The 24,587-nt window shown below is 40.2% G+C and overlaps 1 protein-coding gene across 8 annotated transcripts in view; it reads right to left on the minus strand.

Moving 5' to 3' along the window:
- Window positions 1-2,977: 2,977 nt before the first annotated feature.
- cep63 (centrosomal protein 63) overlaps window positions 2,978-24,587 on the minus strand; it is a 112,783-nt gene continuing 91,173 nt past the window's right edge. For 5 of the 8 annotated variants that reach the window (XM_087993910.1, XM_043701675.2, XM_043701679.2 and 2 more), the window contains 4 exons: window positions 22,556-22,753; window positions 14,821-15,023; window positions 8,313-8,652; window positions 2,978-4,171 (listed from right to left, as the gene is read on the minus strand). In XM_087993910.1, the coding sequence (XP_087850036.1) occupies window positions 3,983-4,171; window positions 8,313-8,652; window positions 14,821-15,023; window positions 22,556-22,753 (930 nt within the window). In that variant the 3' untranslated portion in view covers window positions 2,978-3,982. The remainder of the gene's footprint in view (window positions 4,172-8,312; window positions 8,653-14,820; window positions 15,024-22,555; window positions 22,754-24,587) is intronic. The other 3 variants (XM_087993909.1, XM_043701677.2, XM_043701678.2) reach the window with 2 other exon arrangements.

The raw sequence follows: 24,587 nt of genomic DNA on the forward strand, positions 1-24,587 counted from the left end.
GGGACTTGAGGCTGCTTTCATTAGAGAGAAGAAGGTTGAGAGATGATTAATTGAGACATACAAGATAATCAGAGGGTTAGATAGGATGGACAGAGAGAGCCTTTTTCATCGGATGGTGATGGCTCGCCTAGGGGATATAGCTTTAAATTGAGGGATGATAGATATAAGACAGATGTCAGAGGTAGTTCCTTTACTCCGAGTGTAGTAGGGGCATGGCACACCCTGACTACAAAAGTAGTAGACTCGCCAACTTTAAGGGCGTTTAAATGGTCATCAGATAAACATATGGATGAAAATGGAATAGTGTAGATTAGATGGGCTTCAGATACGTTCCACAGGTCGTCGCAATGTTGAGTGCTGAAGGGCCTGTACTGCGCTGTAATGTTCTATGTCCTAACAAGAACTTGCACATGTGTAGAATCTTTAATATAATAAACCCTCCCAAGGCAATTCACAGGGAGCATATCTGACCCAATGTGATATAAAGTCAAAAAAGGGGATGTTAGAGTCCTATTACATATTCCCTCATTGTTGAAAAGCCCAAACAACGCTTTCAGCTGAAGATCCAATTTACCCATACTTCTTTCAATCTATTTACTGCATATGGTACACGTGATGCTGTCTCATTGACTGCACTCAACATTGCGACGACCTGTGGAACCAATCTGAAGCCCATCTCATCGACTGCAGGGAAACCAAACCCAGAATGAATGACTGCTTATGAAATATTTATGCTCAGTCCTCAAGCATTTATTACGCATCCCTAATTACCCTTGAACTAAATGGCTTCTCGGTCATCTCAGCACAGTCAGCCATACTGCTGTGGGTGGGGGAGGTTGGTCATGTGTAGGCAAGACCATATAAGGATGGCAGATATCCTTCACCAAATGGGGTTTTATGACCATCAATGTTAACTTTATGCTCAGCATTATTGAGATCAACACTAATTTGAGACCATTGGTGATAGAGTGAAGTCTGGACTCAGTTTTACACACCAATTGTACTGTAGGATGTAAATATTGGGTCGGTTGAAACTTCTGTACCTCATCACCCTGAACTAATGCACTATTCTCCAGCTGTTTCTGATGTCCCTGTTCTCCACACTGTTTAGTGTCCTGAATCAGTGCCTGTCAGATCCAGTTTTTTTTTACATTACATACAGCATGATCACAGAACTGCAAGAGATTGAATCTAAGAGGCAAGGCGATTAAGTCACCAATAATCCTCCTTACTAATACCTTTGCAACCCCTTCCCCATTAATTCAAAATAATTTACTTGACAATCAAAAATCATTCAAAGCAAGCAGTGATTGTTTTTAAATCAGAATTTAGACATCACAGGAGGCATTGAGCACTGGGTAAAAGTTGAATGATTTTTTTCTGTTGGACTATGGTTGACAAGGGAAGTCAGGAGTAGCAGAAAAGCAAAAGAAAAACATACAATATGATGAAGATTAGTAGGAAAACAGAGGATTGGGAAGCCTTTAAAAACCAACAAAGGATAACTAAAAATTAATGAGGGTAGAAGATAAACTACAATAGTAATGTAACAGAAAACTGCAAGACTTTAAGTGAGGTAGTATCTTGGGAATAGTGATCATAATTCCATAATAAAGTTTTAAGATGGTTGGACAAAGATAAGATGGTCCTTGAGTAAAAGTACTAAATTAGGGAAAGGCTAATGACAGATGTAGTAGTCAGAAACTGGGGAAATTAGATTGGGGATACTGTTTAAGGGTAAATCCAGATCTAGGTCTAATATACAGAAGGATCTAGGCGTACAGGACCACACTTCTCAGTTTTGTTGCCACTTTCTGGATAAAGTGGTCAAGGAGGTATTTGGCATGCTTGCCTTCCTCATCAGAGCATAGAGAATAAAAACTGCTAAGTCATGCTGCAGCTGTTATAGAGCTTTGGAATGTTGTGTACAGATCTCGTCACTATGCTACCAGAAGCATGTGGAGGAATTTGTAGAGTTTTCAGACAAGCAGTTTACCAGGATGTTGTCTGGTATGGAGGGTAATAGCTGTGAGGTAAAATTGGATAAACTTGGTTTGTTTTCACTTGGATGTTGGAGACTGAGGGGACAACCTGATGAAACAAAAGTTTACAAAATTATGAGGGGCATGAATACAATGGAATTTTCTTTTTTCTCCAGGGTACAAATGGCAATTACTAAGGGACGTAAGTTTAAGGTAAAAGGGGAAGTTTAAAGCAAATGTGAGAGACAGATTTCTTTTGTACAGAGGTTGGTAAATGGTTTGAATGCATTGCCAGAAGAGATGGTGTAAAGAAAAATGTGAATAGCAGGGGAACAGAGGGTAGAGAGGGATATGGACTAAGTAAATACAATCTCTAATTTAAAAAGCCATCAAGTGTCAGTGCAACCTTGTTCCTTTGCTGTACTGTTTTTTGACAGGGGGTGGATGCCTGGAATGCACCGTCAGAAATAGAGATGATAGTAATGTTTAAGAGGTACTCAGATGGTCACTTGTTCAGGCAGACAATAGAGGGATATGGACCATGTGCAGGCAGGAGGGAAGTTTAGAATGGCATCATGATTGGCACAGATATTGTAGGCTGAAGGGCCAGTTCCTGTGCTGTATTGTTGTGTGTTCAGGTGATACTGTCCCTTCCTCTGAGCCAGGAGGCCTGGGTTCAAGTCCCACTTGCTCCAGAAGTGTGTAATGACATGCCTGTTAAAAATGTCTAGGCTCACATCAACACAAAAACAAAAGAAATCTTAAATAAAATCTTAAATGCTAGAAATACTCTGCAAGTTAGGCAGCTCCGTGAAAAGTGAGCATAATATTTAAGGTCTGTAATCTTCCATCATGTAATCTTTCATACTCAGTGCATGTATAACGTTAGGTCATAATATTACAATTGGCAAAGCAAAAATGCAAAAGGCTTTAGGTTCATTTTATATCAATCTAACACGTAGCTAAATGTATTTTAATAAAACAAACTGGAAAAGTTGTTTCTATTGTGTATAAAGTTTATTGATAAATCTTATGTACATAAATATACAACTATAATTCAGCACTGGAGGCTTCCTTCACAAAACAACACTTCACTGATTTGTCCTTTCAGGAATATGCAGATTCTTTTAAGTAAAATTACCACTCTGGAGTGACAACCTGTCACTTACACAATTAAAAAGGTAAACATGATCTGAAACAGAGTATAATTTTATTAGTTTCCTTCCTTCAGCTACATTAATATAACTCTGCCAGAGAGAGCTGGAGTTTGAACCAGGCTGTTAAGCAGCATTTATTCACCACTATTTATAACAGCATCAAAAATGTAAACAAGTACCACAACTTCAGACATGGAAAATACTATTTAAACAAAAAAGTTTAAAACACAATTTATTAGTATGTCATTGTTGGCCATGACATTATACAAACATACAGCAATCACGATGAGAACTGATGCCTTCTTTCCTTTAACAGAAACACTAATTTTCAGCATTTTGGACAGATTATTGAAAAAGTTGGATCACTTCAATATCCTTAACACAGCAATGCAATGACATCAGCTAATTTTCAAAGGTTCATGTGTGTTTGCTCAGAATTATTGATGTAACCATTACCTTGTAAGCTTGACAGTTGAAATGTTGTAGGGACTGGAGTGGTTTCTCAGAGCCATCTCTGAAAATAGAAGCCTTCATAGGCAGAGGTTGGATTTTTGACAGCTTGATGTTTACTTCCAAAGAACAGCACAAACACACTTTGTGAAGTGTGCTGGCTGTACTGGTGCAGACTAACATGATTACACACCACAAGATTACATAACTTTGGGATGAATGAACAAAAAGCTACAATACCACAAGTTATTAAGAAACCAAGTAATAAGAAAGGTTAATGTATACCCTAATGCACATTAGGTTCAGCTCCAGGAATCAAAATGCACCCATTACTGAGGCCAGATAGTACGAACAGTAGCTCCATTTATTCAGTCTCATGCTGAGTAAAGTTCATTATCTGGAGCCTGAGAGTTGCTTTTCCATCACAGTGGAGTATACATATTTGTCAACAGTTCTTTCACTTTCAGTTTTGAGTTCCTCAATATGCGTGTCCAGACGCTGTAAAAGTTTCTGTGACCTCCTGTCCTCTTCCTCGAGATACCTGACTGCAATCGATGTCTTTGTGGATGCAATTTTTGGGCTCTGAAACACGTTAACCAACATGAGTATAAACAATAAAACAAGTAGGACCACTATATACAGATTAGTACTATCAGGTGGTTTATGGTATGTGCTCAGAGTATAATTGAAGACCTCTAACTACAAATGGTGGTGATTTGATGCAACATTTGTGCAAAAGGTAAAGTCCTAATCGAACTGCATTCAGAGCAACATTTTTAAGCAATAGATCAAAACAATTTCAGGCACCTTGCATGTCTTTTTTTTTCCACACGCTGCCTAAGAAATTTAACAGAGCTTGGAAAAGGGAGGTGAGTGACAAAGTGCATAATTTATCCATGCATGTGTTACGGCACAGGGTAAACCTCTCTGCTAATTTAAACCCAACACACAAAAAAGCTCACCTCATGCCGTAATCTGTTATATTTTGAGGCAAACACCATGTCAGATCTTACTATTTAAAGTAAAAATGAACAATTTTATCCTTTAAGTCCAAAAGAGAACATTAAACAACAACTATTTACAACTTCTTTCTATTTCTACACCCCCCCCCCCCCCCCCCCCGTCACCCACACTCAACAATACTTGTCCGATAATTTCCCTTTTAAATTTATGGCAAAATCAATTTCAAACCCAGTTATTGTCTTTGGATGTCAAATTTTCTCTAGATTTCTCGAGGTCGGCTTTGGGGTTCTGCTGCACAAATTTCTAATGGACAGGCACCTTTCAGAGAACTATTCTGCTGGCAGTCTTGGTGTTTGCTTGGCTGCTCTTTGCTGTTCTCCCCCCTAACTGTTCAAAATGTCTGATTTTATAACCCAAAACATATATCATTTCATTGGTTTGATGTCATCCAAAACAGTAAAATTCAAAGTCGATTGCATCTTGGTATCTGGGGCATAATTTAAACTGATTGGCCAAATTTGGATTTGCTTTGGACCTTGGCAATGCAGCTCCAGGCTATTTGTTTCAACTGAATATTACATTTTTAACTTTTTCAGCACCCACTGTGTCTCTCAAGGTCCGTGCCAGATTCCACCCTCTCTAAAAGGTACAGTACACACTTACAACTTCATAACATGTTGTTATTGTTGTGGGTAGCTTGTAGAGTTCTGCTGCTTGTTAACTGGCAAGGTAGCTGTGGTAACCAGCAAGAAACTGAATTTTTTTTTATTCATGCTCTGTTGGCGCTGCTGGCTAGTCCAGCTTTAACTGCCCACCCTAGGCAGAAATGCCTAGACATTTCTGTGGTCACACATAGGTAAGGATGACAGACAATTGACAACAGTTACTTGGCCTCATTGGAACAGATTTTTATTCCAGATTTTTGCTGAATTCAAATTTTGCCATTTGCTTCAGTAGGATTCAAATCCTTGCTGCCAGAACATTTGCCTGGGCATCTGAATTATGAGTCTCGTGATATTAACATTACACCATCACCTCACCTTACTTCAAGACTTTGTGTAACAGTACTACCATGTAAAGTTATTCTGTACTTTTTAAACAGGTAGGTGTATCCTTGCATTGGAAGCAATTACAGAAAAAGAAAGGAAGCATGAAGAACACTGAACTATAGCAGAACAAGGCAGTGAGTAGACACTAACATCCCTTGATGTTGGTGTGAAGAGTAGGAGGCCCTCCAGTCAAACTGAACAAAGGCAGAGGAAACAATGTAGCTGTGCAGATGAATGTCAGAAGTCTAGACCTGAGGATGAGATGCAATGCTGGAAGTAGTTCAATGAACTTGCCTGAATACTCAAGGTCAGTATCTCATGCCATATCCACACAAGTGTATGGCTGGCCCCACATACCAGTTAGTGCAAAATCACACACCTACAAAAATCACCATCACAAAAACATACGACCCAGTCATTATTACATTGTTATTTGTGGGAGCCTGCAGTGCATGAACTGGTGCTGCATTATAACAGAGACTAAATGTCAAAAGTAGCTAGCTGGCTGGAAAGCCTTTTCACACATGCTGCGATTATGAAAAAAAACACAAAGGAAGTCAAAAGCCTGCATTTCTATCATCAATCATGATTCACACAGCAGTCATATTGTGTCATCTCAGTTCAGCACTGCTAAAAAAAATCCCATATCAAGCTCACATCAGCTATTCAACTATGACAATCACATCATACAGATACATTACAGCACACTTCCCAACAGTGTTTGTGAATAATGGATAATAACTGTATTTGGTGGAAAACACAGGTTAGAAAGCAAATCTGAACACAGATACAGATGATAAGAGCTGGGGCCAAAACTAGGCCTGAAAATATCCGATCCCTAGGCATCCTTCCATATGCTCCAAAATTCTTTACCCAGTGCTATCTATCCAAAGGAATCCATGTAATCTGGGAAGGATCTGCAGTCTTCCTCACAAAATCACCAAATATGTTGCAGATATTAAAGTGCACGAGAGTTCCTTTAAAGGAGATGCACACCGGCGAGTAGGGGAATGCGTATATGCAATATGGCTTGATTCATGAATTTAGGTTGGTGTGGTGACTTTTGTTTTTGCATTGTGGCCAAACATTTGTGATAGTGGGAGGGAAAGTAACATGTGTACAAGTGATGAAGAGGTTTTAGGGACTGAGAATCTCAGTCAGATGAGCTGATTATGGACTGCCTGGAGAAGACGTAACAAAGAGGATTGATGAGGGCAGAGCAGTGGACGTGATCTATATGGATTTCAGCAAGGTGTTTGACAAGGTTTCCCAGGGGAGGCTAGTTAGCAAGGTTGGACCTCATGGAATACAGGGAGAACTAGCCATTTTGATACAGAACAGGCTCGAAGGTAGGAGACAGAAGGTGGTGGTGAGGGTTGTTTTTCATACTGGAGACCTGTGACCAGTGTTGTGTCACAAGGATTGGTGTTGGGTCCACTGCTTTTCATCATTTATATAAATGATTTGGATGTGAACACAGGAGGCATGGTTAGTACGTTTGCAGATGACACCAAAATTGGAGGTGTAGAGGACAGTGAAGAAGATAACCTCAAATTATAACAGAATCTTGATCAGATAGGCCAATGGGCTGAGAAGTAGCAGATGGAGTTTAATTTTGATCAATGCAATGTGGTGCATTTTGCAAAAGCAAATTAGAGCAGGACTTATATACTTAATGGTAGGGTCCTGAGGAGTGATGCTGAACAAAGAGACATTGGAATGCAGGTTCACAGTTTCTTGAAAGTAGAGTCGCAGGTAGATAGGATAGTGAAGACGGCGTCTGGTATACTTTCATTTATTGGTTAGACTATTGAGTACAGAAGTTGGGAGGTCATGTTGTGGCTGTATAGGACATTGGATAGGACACTTTTGGAAAATCACGTACAATTCTGGTCTCCTTCCAGAAGGATTTTGTGAAACCTGAAAGGGTTCAGAAAAGATTTACAAGGATGTTACCAAGGTTGGAGGACTTGAGCTGTAGGGAGAAGCTGAATAGGCTGGGGCTGTTTTCCCTGGAGTGTCGGAGGCCGAGAGGTGACATTATTGAGGTTTATAAAATTATGAGGGGCATGGATAGGGTAAATAGGCAAGGTCTTTTCCTCGGGGTGGGGGAGTCCAGAACTAGAGGACATAGGTTTAGGGTAAGAGCAGAAGATATAAATGGAAACCAAGGGGCAACTTTTTTACACAGAGGATAGTGCGTGTATGGAATGAGGTGTCAGAGGAAGTAGTGGAGGCTGGTACAATTACAGCATTTAAAAGGCATCTGGGTGGGTATATGAATAGGAAGGATTTAGAGAGATATGGCCATTGGGACTGGATTAAGTTTGAATATTTGGTCGTCATTGCTGAGTTGGACCAAAGGGTCTATTTCCATGCTGTACATCTCTATGACTCCAAATGGACCGGGATGAGTGCCTCTTCTCTTCACCTTCTTCCTCCTGAGTTGTTTACCATATAGCTGGCTGAGAGGGTCTTCCCCCACAACCACCCTCCCTCACAGCCCCTCCCTCCTTGGTTGGCTGCATGTCATATTGCTTTAGGAAATCATCCCTGATAGATTCCTAATTCAGATTGCCAATCATGTGAGGTGTTCCTCCTTGCTTGCTCCATCAAAACCCCACATGTTTACAGTGTGCAACAAGCTGAAAATTCAAAGAGGAGTGGCATGTCTTCATATAAAAAATGAATATACAATAAAGCAGACTCACCAAAGGCAGAAACTGCTCACTAGGAAGTGAATGGGCAGACTGTGCTGACAAATTGTCAGAAAAGTCGGCTTCATTTTCATCTGCAGACAAAGTGACACAAGAGGTGGCTCCACGCAAGGACTCGGAAAGTGAAGCATCTGATGAATCACTCTGAATGGTCTTGGAAAAGGTCCTCTCAGTGACTCGACCCTCTGTTAAATTGTGAAAGTTGGACTCAGAACACCGAACCTGACTTTGCGAGCCACATTTGTCCTCTTCAGAGTGAGCAACCACCTCACGAAGTTTGTTCTGAAGTTCTTCGATTTCCTTCTTGTGTTCAAGCTGGAGCTCCTCCACTCGCCTACAAACATTCATGCAGAGACATTTTCAGATTACATAACTATGCTCACTATGAATGGAAATAAAACTTGTGTTGGAAGCATAAAACATGAATTCTCCAGTGGATGTTGCATGAACCATTTGGACATTTTAAGGGAATTTTGACCAAAACAAATTATGCAAAATTGATTTTACACCTTGAAGGTAGAAAACCTCATGCTGGTATCTGGTCCAGCCCACACATCACTCTAGTTACATGGCTCTAGTGACTGACTGTCCAGTGGGCTAATAAACCACTTTAAAGTTATATCAAAACCAGTACAAAGAGTAATAAGAACAAACAGGGTGGTCCATTTAATTAACACAGTTTTAACATAGCAGTACCATTATCACAGTTGTTCAAAATGGCAGCCCAATATCACCTTGTCAGGGTGACTAGGGATGGGCTGATTTTTGTCAGAGATGCCCACTGCTTAAGGGTGAAGAAGAAGGATCCTTAGAAGAAAATTCTGTAATGTAACCAATCTATTAAGGAGATCTCAATCAAGTCTTTGACCATCACCAGCAACAACACACAGACAGAATCAAAGTACTGTCAAAGTGCAGAAGGCAGCTTTGCAGTCCAACATATGCCGACTCTTCAAATGACCACCTAACTTGGTTCCATTCTTCTACCTTCCTTGCCCCCTCCCAAGCCTGCAGATTCTGCCTTTCCAAATAGCAGTCTAATTTTGATGCCTTGATTTTACCTGCTTCTGCCACACTTTGTGATGTGACCCTTTTGCTGTGTGAGGTTTGTTGTCCTGTTGTTGTCGCTCAGCGTTTCATTGCATGAATGAATGAGTTGGACAAGATTTGAGGAGTCAGGGATAAGTTACCAATTACAGAAATCCAAGCCCTGGAGCTGCTCTTGTAGCGATACAGTAGTAGGTTTATGGTTGGTCTAGTTCAGCCTTTGGTGAATGGTAAGCCCCAAGATGTTGATAATGCAGGATGTTGACAATGTTAATTTATTGACCCAGATATTTTGATGGATAGAGGACAATTGGGAGAGTGAGTACATTGGGATCCTGTGGAAACCCAGATTTATCAGACTCCATGGGAATTACCTTGGAAATTTGTTTATCAACGAACAATTCTGTTGCATTCAGAATCCTCTGAAAATTACACAGAATAAGTTAGAGGAATGTTGACTTGTTCTAACTCCAAAGTAACTATTAAGCCGATCCACAACTCCCTGCTGAACATCTCACCTGCAATCTAACTATATGTTGCATTTACACAACAATCACTCTCCTACCTGACCTGATTCCAGCTCCCTGCACCCCTCTACCTGCCATGTTTTTGCCCATTCATCAAGTCTGTCCAAATTCTCCTGAAGCCATTTCACATTTTCCTCATAGCCATCTAGTTTTCTGTCATCTGCAAACTTGAAAATTTTAGTTTTGGTCCTCACATACACATAATTGATATATGCTGTGAACAACTGGGACCCCAAATAGCATTAATCCTGGTGGTACCCCACCAGTCACAGTCTCCCACACGAGAATGATCCCTTTTATTCATACGTTGTTTTCTGTTATCAGTCTTTAATCCATGCAGTACACAACAAACTTGTTTAAAGTGCTTAAATTTGATGAAGTCCACCATAGGAGGTTGCTTAATCAAAAGAATCCACGTATACAATATTCATCAACTCCCTGTTATCAATTTTGTTAGGACTTTCTTCCAAAGACTTTACAAGACTTAATAGACTATAGCAATTTCTCTACTGTTGATACAATGCCATTAGGTCTGCAATTCAATTTTTTCTCTCTTCCTCCCTTCTCAAATAGTGGTGTGAGACAGGCTTTCTTAAAATTTACAGGAGCCATTCCTGAAGCTACAGAATTTTGAAAGATGATCAAAGACACATCAATCATCTCAAAGCTGCTTCTTTCAACATTTTGAGAAAAAGAACATCATGTCCTTTGGAATATCAATCTTCAGTGCCATTAATTTATTCACACAATCTATTCTCCCGAGTCCCTTGGACCTTTAATTTTGGAAGATTTCTTGCATTTTTCACAATGAAGATGAGCATAAAACTAATCATTTAGATGTTCTGCCTTTCCTTTATTCCCTATTATAAATTCCACCTCTTCCTATTATTAACAAAACACCTCCATTTTTAGGTACAATTTGAAGCTTTTAAAGACCTTTTTGATAGTTTACATTCATATTCTCTTCTGACTTTCATGATCCTCTATTCTAAAATTCCGCCCCCGCCCCCATCCTCAGGGCTATTACCATTTCTGGAAACTTTATAGGCTTTTTCTTTTAATATTACATAATCCTTAATTTCTGTTGTTAGCCAAGATTGACTGAGCGTTTTTGGGTTTTTTGTGACTTGATGAAATGCATAGTTGCTATAAGCCAAATTACAGCTCTTTAAAGACTATCCATAGCCTGCATACAGCCATATCTTTTAATCTATTTTCCCTAAATCAATTTGCCACTCGTACCTTCATAATTTCCTTTGTTGAAATTTAACACCCTCACTTCACATTCATCGTAGAATCATCATTGAAACCCTACAGTGTGGAAACAGGCCATTTGGCCCAACAAATCCACACTGACCCTCCGAAAAGTAACCCACCCTATTCTCCTATCCTATTGCTCTAGATTTACCCCTGAATAATGGACTACACACCCCTGAATATTATGGGAAATTTAGCATGGCCAATTCACCTAACCTGCACATCTTTGGATTGTGGGAAGGAAACCAGAGCACCCGGAGGAAACCCACGCAGACACGGGGAGAATGTGCAAACTCCACACAGACGGTTGCCCGAGGCTGGAATCGAACCCGGATTCCTGGCACTGTGAGGCAACAGTGCTAACCACTGAGCCACCATGCCACCCTAAACATTGAACTATGTGAATTCCAAATATAAGTGTGTTATGGAAGTTTACGATGTCACACATCCTTGTTCAGGAGCGTGTAGGATAGGTCCATTAATCAGGGGTAAATCTAGAGCAATAGGATAAGAGTCTGGGTGCGTTACTTTTTGGACTTGTTGGGCCAAATGGCCTGTTTCCACACTGTATGGTTTCAATGATGATTCTATGATGAATGTGAAGTGAGGATGTTAAATAAAATGATTACTAATTAGTCCTTTTCAAATTATATAATTCGAAAATAGCTTGTTCTCCAGTTGGTTCTACACATATAGTGCTTTAGAATACCACCCTACTACTCTCCAGAAACTCAACCTCCACTGCATTACAGCTCATTAGGTTTAGCCAGTCTGTAAGCAAATTAAAGTCATCCACAATTTCTTCTATTCATGCTATGTGCTTCTCTAATCTTCTGTTTAACACCATTTCTTATACAGCCACTCCAGTTTGGTGACCTATAAACAATCATAAGGGGTTCTTACGACATCATAGTGGTATCCCAACCTCTGAGCCAGCAGGCTTGGGTTTAAGATCCACCCACTCCAGACTTGTGTAATAACATCTTCAAACACACTGATTAGAAAATAATTTTAATATTGGTGCTTGTGTGGTGCAGTGGTATTGCTTCTGTCTCTATACCAGGAGGCCCAGGTTTAGCTCCCATCTGCTCCACAGGTGTGCAATAACATCTTGGAGCAGGTTGAATTGAAAGTATCCGTCAGAATATTGCGATTCAACTTCTACCTGCTCCAGAGGTACGTCATAACAGGTAGATTAAAATTAACTATAAATAATCATACTAATGTTTGCAGCCCCTTGCTGCAATCAGCTTTACTCTCATACCAAAGTAAGAGGCAACTTCTAGATGCAGAAGAAATAAGCACCACCTTTTACCCTTTCCCCCAAATTCCTATTTTATACTCCGTGCACTCATGCAGTACTTTGCTGACCAAAACAGCTCTACACCTAATGAGGGAAGTCTCTCTGTATGTTTTCCAAAATAAAAACTGAATTCAAGCTTCTGAAAATTGGAGGTGGAGAGCCCCATTTCAAGGCTGAAAATGCAAACTCAAGTTAGAGTAATTTTCAGCAAATTCCTAATTTTAAAAAAAATTGGACTTTAAATAGAAAATAAAACTTTAAAACTTTCTCATTCACCAGTTCTCAATGTGACAGGCACAAAGGGGTGAGGGGTAGGATCCAGAGCCACAGTATTACGGGTGGTGAGGGAGGGAGGCGAGGCATTGCTCAGGGCCCTTCTGCCCCTGACTATTCTGCTATATAAGGGAAAGGTTTCATTTCAGGTAAACTCCACATTTCTAAGGAAGCCAGGATCAGAAGATCAGGTTGCAAGAGTGGAGCTGAGTCGCAGCACAAAATAAATTTGGAGAGAAATGGCAACACAGCCACTAGCGATTTCTTGGAAGGTTTATTATATTTATGTTTAAATATTCCATTGCTACTCATTACCTTGTTTGTAATTGTGCTGCACATTTGAGAGTTCTTCCACTCCGCTGCATTTCTACTATGCTGAAACTTTATTGCTGGAACAGCACAGCAGGTCAGGCAGCATCTAGGGAACAGAAGATTCGACGTTTCGGGCACATGCCCTTCTTCAGGAATGAGCAGAAGGGCATGTGCCCGAAACGTCGAATCTTCTGTTCCCTAGATGCTGCCTGACCTGCTGTGCTGTTCCAGCAATAAAGTTTCAACTTTGATCTCCAGCGTCTGCAGACCTCACTTTCTCCTCGTGCATTTCTACTATCCCTTGTAAAGTTTTTATTTTTAGCTTCATGCTGGCTTTTGCTTCATTTATGTCCCACTGCACGCTGAAAGTTTTCTGCAGGAATTTCTAACATTAACCAATTGATCTCAGCCTTGAAAGTCTACTCTATTCCTCAGGATCGACAGGAAATTTTGAAAGCAAAGTGTTGCAGCTTTCCACTATACTTTGTATTAAAAAAACTCCCTATTTTTGCTCCTGAAGCAACCTGGCATAAATTAGGGGATTAGTTCCACCTGCTGTTGATTCTCCTCTCAGAGGAAATAGTTTCTCATTTGCTAATTTGATTTGCCTTTGCCATTTTAATCACTACAGTTACATCAGTTCTCAATTTTATATAGAAAAGGAACATGAGCCAGGTTAATACAATCCATCTTTAAACTTCTGTGGATTTGTTTACTTTTAGATATTAAAATATTTGATAAATATCACTGGTTTTCTGAGTTAATCACAGATATTGTGTCTATGACTGTAGGGTTTGGAAGGTATTGTAAGTGTAACTGATGAATTTTTATTCATATTGACGCATTTGGTAATGTTGAGCAAAAATGGTCTATCGCTAAGTTGAAACAGTATCCTAAGTAACTACTGCAAAATATGTAACCTTCATGTTGTAGCTATGAGATAATAGATATTATATCTCTCTAAATAATGCCTCAGATCTATAATTTTAAAAAGATCCTCATGATAGGAGAGTCAAGGGCAAGATTTATTGTCCATCCCTAACTGCTGTTGAGCAAATGGCACTGACTCATCTACAAAGGAGAATCTGCAGTATGGAGCCAGACCAGGATACTAAGGATAGCTGTGGCTTAGTAGCCACACACGCAGATGACAAGCAACATGAAATCGACTGGGACAACACTACTATTATAGGACAAGCCAAACAGAAACAGCCAGGGAATTCCTAGAGGCATGGCACTCATCCACAGATTCAGTCAATAAGCACATCGACCTGGACTCAATATACCGACCACTGCAGCGGACAGCTGGAACTGACAACCGGAAGCGGCAGATTCAAACCACCACAAATGCCGGAGGAAAGATCACAGAAGTGCTTCACAGGAGGCTCCCAAGCACTGAGGATGTCATCTAGGCAGGGGACGAAACGTCTGCAACACAAATTCCCAGCTCGGCGAACAGAACCACAACAACAAGCTCCCAAGCTACAAATCTTCTCACAAACTTTGAACAGGGATAGGGTAGATGGGTGGCTCTAGGTGAGATGTTCTTTGAAGGGTTGGAGTGGACTTGATGGGTCAAATGGCCTGCTTCCACGTTGTAGGGATTCTATGAGGATCATTATTAGTGATACCAGCATTTAATTTCAGAGTTATTACATGGTGTGGTTTGAACACATATCTCTGGCACATGAGTTGATACTCCAGAGATGATAAACAAGTTAGAAATCAAATGTAGTGCATTAAGATGAGCTTTAACATATATTGCCTGACAAAGATTCCATACCTATCCTCTGTTTCTCTGATATCCATCAGCTTGCTCTGTATCTGTAACAGAAGCTTTTCATATCTGTCCTGAGACACTTTAGCAGATGTCTCCAGCTTGCTTCTCACATCAGCCAATTCTTTTTGGAGCTGCTGGTTTTCCTGTTCCAGTTGCCTCAGAGATGAAAAATAGCCATCACGAAGATCTGATATTGAACAATTCTGCTGTTTTTGGAAAAAATGGAGAGATTGTTATTCTTTCCCCTTTCTCTCTCCTCCCCTTTGGAAGTCATAGATTCTTCTAGCTTATCAATACCAATCTTCAAGTTTCAATCTAGTCACAGACCACTCAACAAAGAACATCACTGCTGACCACAATCTTATTATCACGCACCATATACACAGCTCAGAATGAGTTTGGAACTCTTCTCAATGTCCTAGTCATCTAGCCCAAAGGCAATGAGGACAGTTATGCTGCCTGACATTGCAAGCCTGGCTGAATTAAACAAGAGTGGTTGGATTAGCTAGGATCTTCTGTCAGGCAGTTAAAAAGTAGATGAGTGTCAAAGGTACACTCAAAACCATAAATCAAATGCTAAGCCCATAAAGAAATTAGCTGCACTGTTCAGAAACAATTTTTCAAAACAAATGTTTCAGCAACCAAGTCATTAACATGAAAATGGCAATAGCTGCATTGGGTAAAGCTAGATGGTTTTTGACAAAAATAAAACAGAGAATTGCAGATGTTGGAGATCTGAAACAAACAAAACCTGAAACTCATGGTGAAACTCTAGAGGTCTGGATGCATCTGTGAAGAGTTAATATTTTGAATCCAGTGACCCTTCGGAATCATTCTGAAGAAATGTCAACAAACTCAAAACATTAACTCTCTTTTCTCTTCACAGATGTTTCCAGAATCCTGAGTTTCTCCACTAACTTATGTTTTGGCAAAGGTAGTCTTGCACTTCAAGTAATATACAATCTGTTCTGGTTCTACTTATCCTGGAGGAATAAATATGGACAAGATTAACATTTCTCCCAATTTTCTTCAGATTTCAGATTTTGAAGTCTATCTCACTGAACAGATTGAATCGTGGTTTGTGTATCTGACACCTCTGACAGCGCAATACTGCACCACAGAATGTCAGCATAGATGATGTATTCAAATATTTGGAGTAAGACTTCAATCCACATAACCGCACAGTTGAAGCAAAGGGGCCAGAAAATCAGAGAAGTAAAACTATGTGGCTTGCAACAGAAACGATACTTGATCTCAGACCCTCTGCTGGAAGAGTCAACTGGGCTGTCACTTTTTTCCTCATTCTTTGTCCTAATGTTCACTAGATTCAAAGGCAGACAGCAGTATCCTTTCAATCAACAGCTCCATACTGAAATCAGGGCGAACACTCATGGTCAAGAAATACTGCCAATTTGAAGTAAACCCTAACTTGGCACTTCCTCACCTAATAATTCTGAATATATATTTATTTTATACATTAATTATCTAGATGCAGGAACTGAGGCATTTTGGCTAAGTCTGCAGATGATACAAAGACAAGTGGAGGGACAGGTAGCATTGAGGAGATGGGGAGATAGCAGAAAGATTAAGACAGGTTAGGAGAGTGGACAAAGAAGTGGCAGATAGAATACAATGTGGGAAATTGTGAGGTCATGCACTTTGGTAACAGGGATAAAATTCTAAACAGGGATAAAATTCAGAAATCCTTTGTGCAAAGGAATTTGGGAATCCTCGTCCAGGATTCTCTTAAGGGGTGGCACAGTGGCTCAGTGGTTAGCACTGCTCCCTCACAGCATCAGGGACCTGGGGTCGATTCCTGCCTTGGGCAACTGTCCATGTGGAATTTGCACATTCTCCCCATGTCTTTGTGGGTTTCCTCCAGGTGCTCCGGTTTCCTCACACAATCTAAAAATGTGCAGGTCAGGTGAATTGGCCATGCTAAATTGCCCATAGTGTGAGGTGCATTAGTCAGTGGTAATGGAGGGGAATCGATCTGGGTGGGTCACTCTTCGGAGAGTCAGTGTGAACTTGTTGGGCCAAAGGGTCTGTTTCCATACTGTAGGGAATCTAATCTAAACTTGCAGGTTGAGTCAGTAGTAGGAAGGAAAAATAAATGGCAATTACAAAAGCAGTGATATACGTCTGAGGCTTTATAAAGCTCTGGTGAGAGTGTTATGAGCAATTCTGGACCCCATACCTCAGGAAGGATGTACTGACTCTGGAACAGGTTCTAGCGAATGAACCCAGGAATGAAAGGCTTAACATATGAGGAGCGTTTCAGGACTCTGGGCTTATACTTAATGGAGTTTAGAAGATTGAGGGGGGATCTAACTGAAACTTACAAAATACTGAATGGCTGGACAGAGTGAGTGTTGGGAAACTGTTTCCATTGGTAGAAGAGACCAGGACCAAGGGCACAGCCTTGGAAGGGAAGGCCTTTTAAAACGGAGATAAGGAGAAACTTCTTCAGCCAGAGAGTAGTGAATCATTTGAATAATTGCCACAGAAGACTGTAAAGGCCTTTTAAGTATATTTAAGATAGGGATAGATAGGCTCTTGAGTATCAGTGGGATCAAGGATCACAGGGAGAAAGTGGGAGAATGGGCTTGAAAAAATGATCAGCCATGATTTAATGTTGGAGCAGACTCGAATGGTGGTATGGCCTAATTTCTGCTCCTATGCGTTATGGAGTAATATGCCCTTATCCCATCTACTTTTAACATTGCTGCTAAACGTTCATTTTCCAATTTCAGTCTCTAACTGAATTTGGGTGATCTGGAATGAAAGAAAAAGAAATGCACTTTAATATCTACTTTAAGTATTGAAGCATGAAATATTACCAATTATTCAGCATGTGTCCATTTTGATCTTGAAATATGTGAAAGAATTATATTCAAGTGTATTAAAGTGAAAATCTCAAACTAAGTCAGGTTTGTTAAAATTAAAATAGAATATGAAGCACAAAAGTAGGACCAGTCAATGATGGTGGTTGTACTCTATTTACATCTTCTTTCATCCTTCCTACTCTAACAATTAGCCATAGGACAGCAGCACTTCACAGGAGGCTCCAAAGCAGTGAAGGCATCACATAGACAAGGGACAAAATGTCTGCAAATCAACTACCCAGCTCAGCAAACATTCCCACAACTACGACAACAATTAGCCCTCCATTCCTTTTGCCCTCATATGCTCATCAGGCCTCATCTTAAACTTGTTTGTCTAAACTATTTCCTGCTGAATCATCATTTGATTTCTTGGTGACTATTTTATATTGATGGTCTCCAACTGTGTTCTTCCTCACATAGTACCTCTATCACAGAAGAAAAATACAGCAGCAGATGTTTGCAAACACCACTACCATTCATGGAATTGCAGGAACACCTACCTTTTTCATCTTTTCTGTTCACACGATCAAAGGCCTCAAACACTCCTTCCAAGTGAAGCAGCAATTTACTTGTATTACTTTCAGTTTAGTTTACTGTATCCGCTGGTCAGAGAAAGTGAGGACTGCAGATGCTAGTTTCCAAATCTTCCCTCCCCACCACCTCATCCCAGATCCAACCCTGCAACTCGGTACCACCCTCTTGACCTTTACCACTTGTCCATCTTCCTTCCCACCTATTCGTTCCACCCATCCCACCGACCTATCACAATCACCTCCATCTTCATCTACTTATCGTCTTCCCAGCTACCTTTCCCCCAACCTCAGCCCAACTCCCACCCACACACATTCCTGAGGGGCTTATGCCCGAAACTTCAACTCTCCTGTTCCTTGGATGCTACCTGACCTTCTGTGCTTTTCCAGCACCACACTTTGACTCTGTATCTACTGGTAACCCTGAAATGTGCTTCACAAGTGGAAAGGTCAAAGATAAATTGGGTAACCACTTTGTAGATCATCTCCCTCTGATCTTCCGGCTGGCTATCTGTTTCTACACCTGCGCCCATGCTGACCCTCTCACTCTTCTGGCTTCCAGAAAGCTCAATGTTAACTCGAGGAATTGTACATGTTTTCATAGGTACTTTGCAGTTTTCTGTACTCACTATTGAGTTCATTCATTTCAGATCATAATCACTGCCTATTTCGCATTCACTTTCTTTGTACATTTTGGTTTGACTGTCTTGTTTCCTATTTGTTTATTTTCAGTGGCAACTATTCACCATTCTGCTGTTCACTCCCATGAGACATACCTTTGGTCTTTTTGTCCCACATTCACTCCCTTTTGTCTTGCATCACCAATCTGAGTATTTTAATCTCTCCTGGCTTCCAACCTATCACAGACTTTTGCCTTGTAATCTTTGTCAAACCCTTTTTGGTGACTACTTTCATTTGCTTTAAATCTTCTATGTTTCAATCTCTTTCCAGTTTCTGATAAACGATCAATCTCTCCTAACAGGTGCTGCATAACCTGTGTATTCCCAGCATTTTCTGATGATGTTTCAGACCTCCAGCATTTGAAGATTTTTATTGTGTATTGTCAAGTCGATGAGCTTAGCAATAATCTCTATACTTGTCAATTCTATCCCTGTAGAAATATACTCCAATTTTTGAATTGCATTTTATGGAATTATTAAATGGCTATTCAGTTTGAGCATTTGCACTCCCACTCTGCACCTCATCTAGATTCATATTTTCCAAGTAATGGAAATATTTTACTAATCTTATGAAAACGCAATAGCTCACACTAATGTGGTGAAATTTATTTGCCAATTACATTGAAAGTTTAATATTGTCTTCTTGTAGTATGTTCTAATTGAATAACCCTCTATTTCATGTTTCTGCAAAATTGTGTTTCAAGGCTAAATTATTGATACAGATTGTGAACTGGGGTCTCAGCAGCACTGATCACGGAGACTCCATTTTCCATCTATCACTCTTCTGCTTTGCTATCATAGATTAACATCTACATTCTGCCAACATTTTCTTTATTGTGAATGTGGTTAACAATGCGATCAACAATGCGATCATGATCAGATAATCTGTTTTGATAATGCAGATTGAGAGATGGATATTGGTCAAGGGACCAGACAGAATTCCCATACACTTCTTTTAAATAGTATCAGTGGATCTAGAGATGAATAGAGCCTTGTTTAATGTCTCATCTCAGAGTCCTACCCTCCAACATTGTAGTGTCCCCTCACTGCAACAAAGTGCTTATTATGATTTTTCTGCACTCAAGCCATGGAGCTAGTAGCTCAAAGATAAGAGTGCAACCAACTGAAACACATTTTTCATATACTTATCTCTTATCCCTAGTTCTTGCTCACAGCCGGCTGGATATCCATTTTTCTCATTGCCCTGAGCATTTAAACATGCTCTCACTAAATTCATTAGTCTTTTAACAGAATGCAGGAGGCAATTCTGCACATTGTGAACTGTACTGGCTCTGCAAATGAACAATGCACCTAGTGGTATTCCTTTGACTTCTGCCCATAACTGTAGTTCCATATTAGGATCCAGATCTCTCCTGAATAGCATCAATTGAATCAGTGTCTCCCACACTCTCAGAAGCACAATATAAACTTTAGCCACTTACTGAGTAAAAAGGTTTCTCCTCATATCTCCATTGCTTCTTTTATCAATTACCTTAAATCAGTGTCCTCTCATTCTCAATCCTTCCACTAATGGGAAGTTTCTCACTATCTGCTCTGTCTAGGCAAATTATAGGGGAGTAAATAAAATACAATGACAACGACATGTATGTTTTTTACTACTAAGTGCAGGATACAATGAGTTAGGTCATTTAACTTTGTAAGGAAACATTTTATAAAGAAACCAAACGATCACACAATATCCAACCACAGCAGCACATTTTGAATATAAATACCACCTGCTTCTCTCCCGCATCCTTATGATGGACACCCAAGATAAATCAATACTCTCCTAAAGACCAAATTGTCAATGAATAAAATAACTAAATGAATCAAGTAAAATAGCTCTACTGCCACAGATTGAACTGTGAACAAGATTCATGTTCCCACTTGCTGTGTTTTGTGATAGTATCACTCTGCCCTAATTCACAGTGGGGTGGATGAGGAATGTAACAGGTTGTGATAGGGAGCAACTGCTTTCTCATGGTTTCCTTCAGCCCAACTCATTGTTTCTCAGTCAAAAAAGAAAGGTGAGAAATAACTATGTTTTTATAAAACTTGTTGTATATAACTTCATAATGTTTTTAAAAATATTTTATGTTTTACGGTAAGTGAAATGAAAAAGTAAATGAGAATGATTTAAACAAAAGAGTCATGAGAATGGAGCTAGATTTATTACTTTCAGGGGGAACAATTCTGATGATGGGCTATATTTGAAATTCTTGCTGTATTTTTCTGGAGCTCAGGTGATTGAAGAGTGAGTAAACAACCAGCTGAACCAGCAAACAGGTCTTGGTCTGATCTGTGCTGTTTGTGAATGTGGTTAACTCTGTTGTAACAGTAGTTAGATGGAAAAAGAAATAATCAAGGTCGATACCTAGCGACAGTTCTGACATTTCTTTGAGAACTGATTCAAAGGTATTCAATGACGAAGGAGCAGCACTCTGAAAACTTGTACTTTCAAATAAATCTGTTGGACTATAACCTGGTGTTGTGTGATTTTTAACTTTGTTCACCCCAGCACCTCCACATCATAATAAGTACCAATAAGTAGCCATCTGTATGTTTTAAGGCTGAGGAGGAGAAGGTCTAAACGTACTGCCTACATACAAGTGAGATTGAAGTCATGGAGGAAACTGACAATTTTACTTAACAGGCAGAATACACTGCAGGCTTAGATGTTCTCATGACTTTAAATGTTCATAATAAAAACAAACATTAACTTGCAATTATGTAGTATCTTGAATGAAGTATCATATCCCAAGGAGCTGTACAGGTGCACTACCAAACAAAACGTACAAAAGTAGTAACCAGGACACAGGATTTACAACGTAATCCTTCTCCTTCGTAACTGCTGAGATCAGCGTCACATTTAATCTGGAGATAATCTTCTGACTTCATGTTCACACTCAGTCTACCCTCTGTAGAGGTCATCAGAAACTCTGCTGCCATCTTAATTTACACCAAGTCCCTTTCCCCCATCACTCCTGCATTCACTGACCTTCACTGGCTCCCAGTTGAGCAATGTTCTGAATTTCATATTTTGATCTTTGTTTTAAAATCTCTCTATAACCTTCGATAAGCCCTGCAATGTTCTGAGATATCTGCACTCCTCTTGTGTATCCCTGATTTTAATTGTTCAACCAACATAGCATCCTCAGTCCTCAAGCCAAAATTCTCTCCTTGGACTTCTCTTTTTCTTCTTTCTGACAATCACTGCAACTAACCTTTGATGAAACTTTTCTGGCTCAGTGTTATACATTACTTTATAACGCTCCTGTGAAGCTTCGGAAGTTTTAATATATTTATATTTAAATATAATGTAAGTTAATGTTGTTGCTGATTAAATACATAATTTAAGTGTCTTGACGAGGAGAGGTAGACAAGGGTTATCAGAGCTAAGGGGCTCAGCAACTGAATGAATAGCAACTAATGACACCAGCAATCAAAACTAAGGATGCATAAAGTGCCAGAATTCCAGCAGTGCAGATACCTGTGAGGATTGTGTTGCTGGGGTACAAACCTATCCCATTTTATATCCCACTCTTTCGCACTGATATCCTTCACTTCGATCAACAGAACCTCTTGATAAATTTAGAAGTATCATGCAACTGGGACAAAACAAATTGGCAGTTAGTTTAAATACCTTAACTTCTTTTACTTTCTTATCAGTTTTATCTAATTCAATCCGAAGCTGTCGTTCCATGTTGGAAGTGGCTGCACTCATGGTTGCAATTGTTAAATCACGCTGGTGCAGTTCAGTGGTCAATTGGGCAATCTCCAATTTCATTCCCTTCAGTTCAGAGTGGCGTTGATGCTCAAGAGAATTCAACTGGTCCCTAAGCTGTTACCAAAAGAAAAGACTGAATTAAAAGAAGTAACAGAGTTGTTGTCAAGGGTAACTTTAACTTCCTTAATATTGATTGGATCCTCCTTAGTTCAAATAGTTTGGATGGAACAGTTTTTATCAACTGTGCCCAGGAAGGATTCCTGACTCAATATGTCGATAGGCCAACTAGAGGTGAGGCCATATTGGACTTAGTGCTTGGCAATCGAACCAGGGCAGGTGTCAGATTTCTCGGTGGGAGAGCAGGGGAAGGGGGAAATTATAATGCTATTAGGCAGGAACTGAGGCGCCAAAATTAGGAACAGATGCTCTCAAGGAAATACATGACAGAAATGTTGAGGTTATTTAGGAAGCACTTGCTGATAGTGCTGGATAGGCTTGTCCCACGGAGGCAAGGAAGGGATGGTAGGGTGAAGGAACCTTGGGTGACAAGGGATGTGGAACATCGAGTAACAGGAAGTAGGAAGCTTATTTAAGATTGAGGAGGCAAGGATCAGACAGCGCTCTAGAGGGTTACAAGGTAGCCAGGAAGCAACTGAAAAATGGATTGAGGAGAGCGGGAAAGAGGCATGAAAAAGCTTTAGTGGGTAGGATGAAGGAAAAACCTAAGGCATTCTACACTTATATGGGGTACAAGAAGATTGCCAGGAGTCAGGATAGGGCTGATCAGGGATAGTGGAGAGAATTTGTGCCTGGAGTTGGAGGAGGTAGGTGAGGTCCCTAATGAATACTTTGCTTCAGTATTCACTACTGAGAGGGACCTAGACATAGCGTGAAACAGGCTGATATGCTCAAACAGATTGGTGTTAAGAAGGAAGATGTGCTGAAAATTTTGAAAAGCATAAGGATAGATAAATCCCCTGGGCCCGACAGGATGTACAGGAAACAAGGGAAGAGATTGTTGCGCCTTTGGCAGTGATCTTTGCGTCCTCATTGTCCGCTGGAGTAGCACCAGATGATTGGAGGGTGGCAAATGTTATTCCCTTGTTCAAGAAAGGGAATAGGAATAACGCTGGGAATAACAGACCAGTCAGTCTTACCACAGTGGTGGGCAAATTATTGTCATAAATCTGACACAGGATTTATGATTGCTTGGAAAAGCATGGTTCAACTAGAGATAATCAGCATGGCTTTTAATTCTTTGAGGATGTGACAAAACACATTGACGAAGGTAGAGCAATGGATGTGGTGTGTCTGGATATTAGCAAGACATTTGATACGGTTCCCGATGGTAGGCTCATTCAGAAAGTGAGGTGCCATGTGATATAGGGAAATGTGGCTGTCTGGATACAGAATTGGGTGGCCCATAGAAGACAAAGGGCGATAGTAAATGGAAATTATTCACCATGGTGTTCCTCAGACATCTGTTCTGGGACCTCTGCTCTTTGAGATTTTTAAAAAATGACTTGGATGAGGAAATGGAAGGGTGGATTAGTAAGTTTGCTGATGACAGAAAGGTTGGTAGAGTTGTGAATAGTGTTGAGGGCTGTTGTAGGTTGCAATGGGACATTGACAGGATGTAGAGCTGGGCTGAGAAGTGGCAGATGGAGTTCAACCTAGAAAAGTGTGAAGTGATTCACTTTGGAAGGTCGAATTTGAATGCAGGTTACAGGATTAAAAGCAGGATTCTTGGCAGTGTAGCTAAACAGAGGGATCTCGGGGTCCATAGATCCCTTAAAGTTGCCACCCAAAGTTGATAGGGCTATGTTATGGACCAGCCAGATCCCCTCAAAATATTTCAAGCAAGTGGCCCAGACACTAACTTAGCTAGTTGTTTTAAGCAGGTGTAACATAGATATTTCGGTGAGGATGCAGCTGGTCAAATCACTTA

The sequence above is a fragment of the Chiloscyllium plagiosum genome, unplaced genomic scaffold, assembly GCF_037043375.1.
Source record: "Chiloscyllium plagiosum isolate Xiang-an unplaced genomic scaffold, Cpla_swu_hap1 HiC_scaffold_13, whole genome shotgun sequence".
NCBI classification, from domain to species: domain Eukaryota; kingdom Metazoa; phylum Chordata; class Chondrichthyes; order Orectolobiformes; family Hemiscylliidae; genus Chiloscyllium; species Chiloscyllium plagiosum.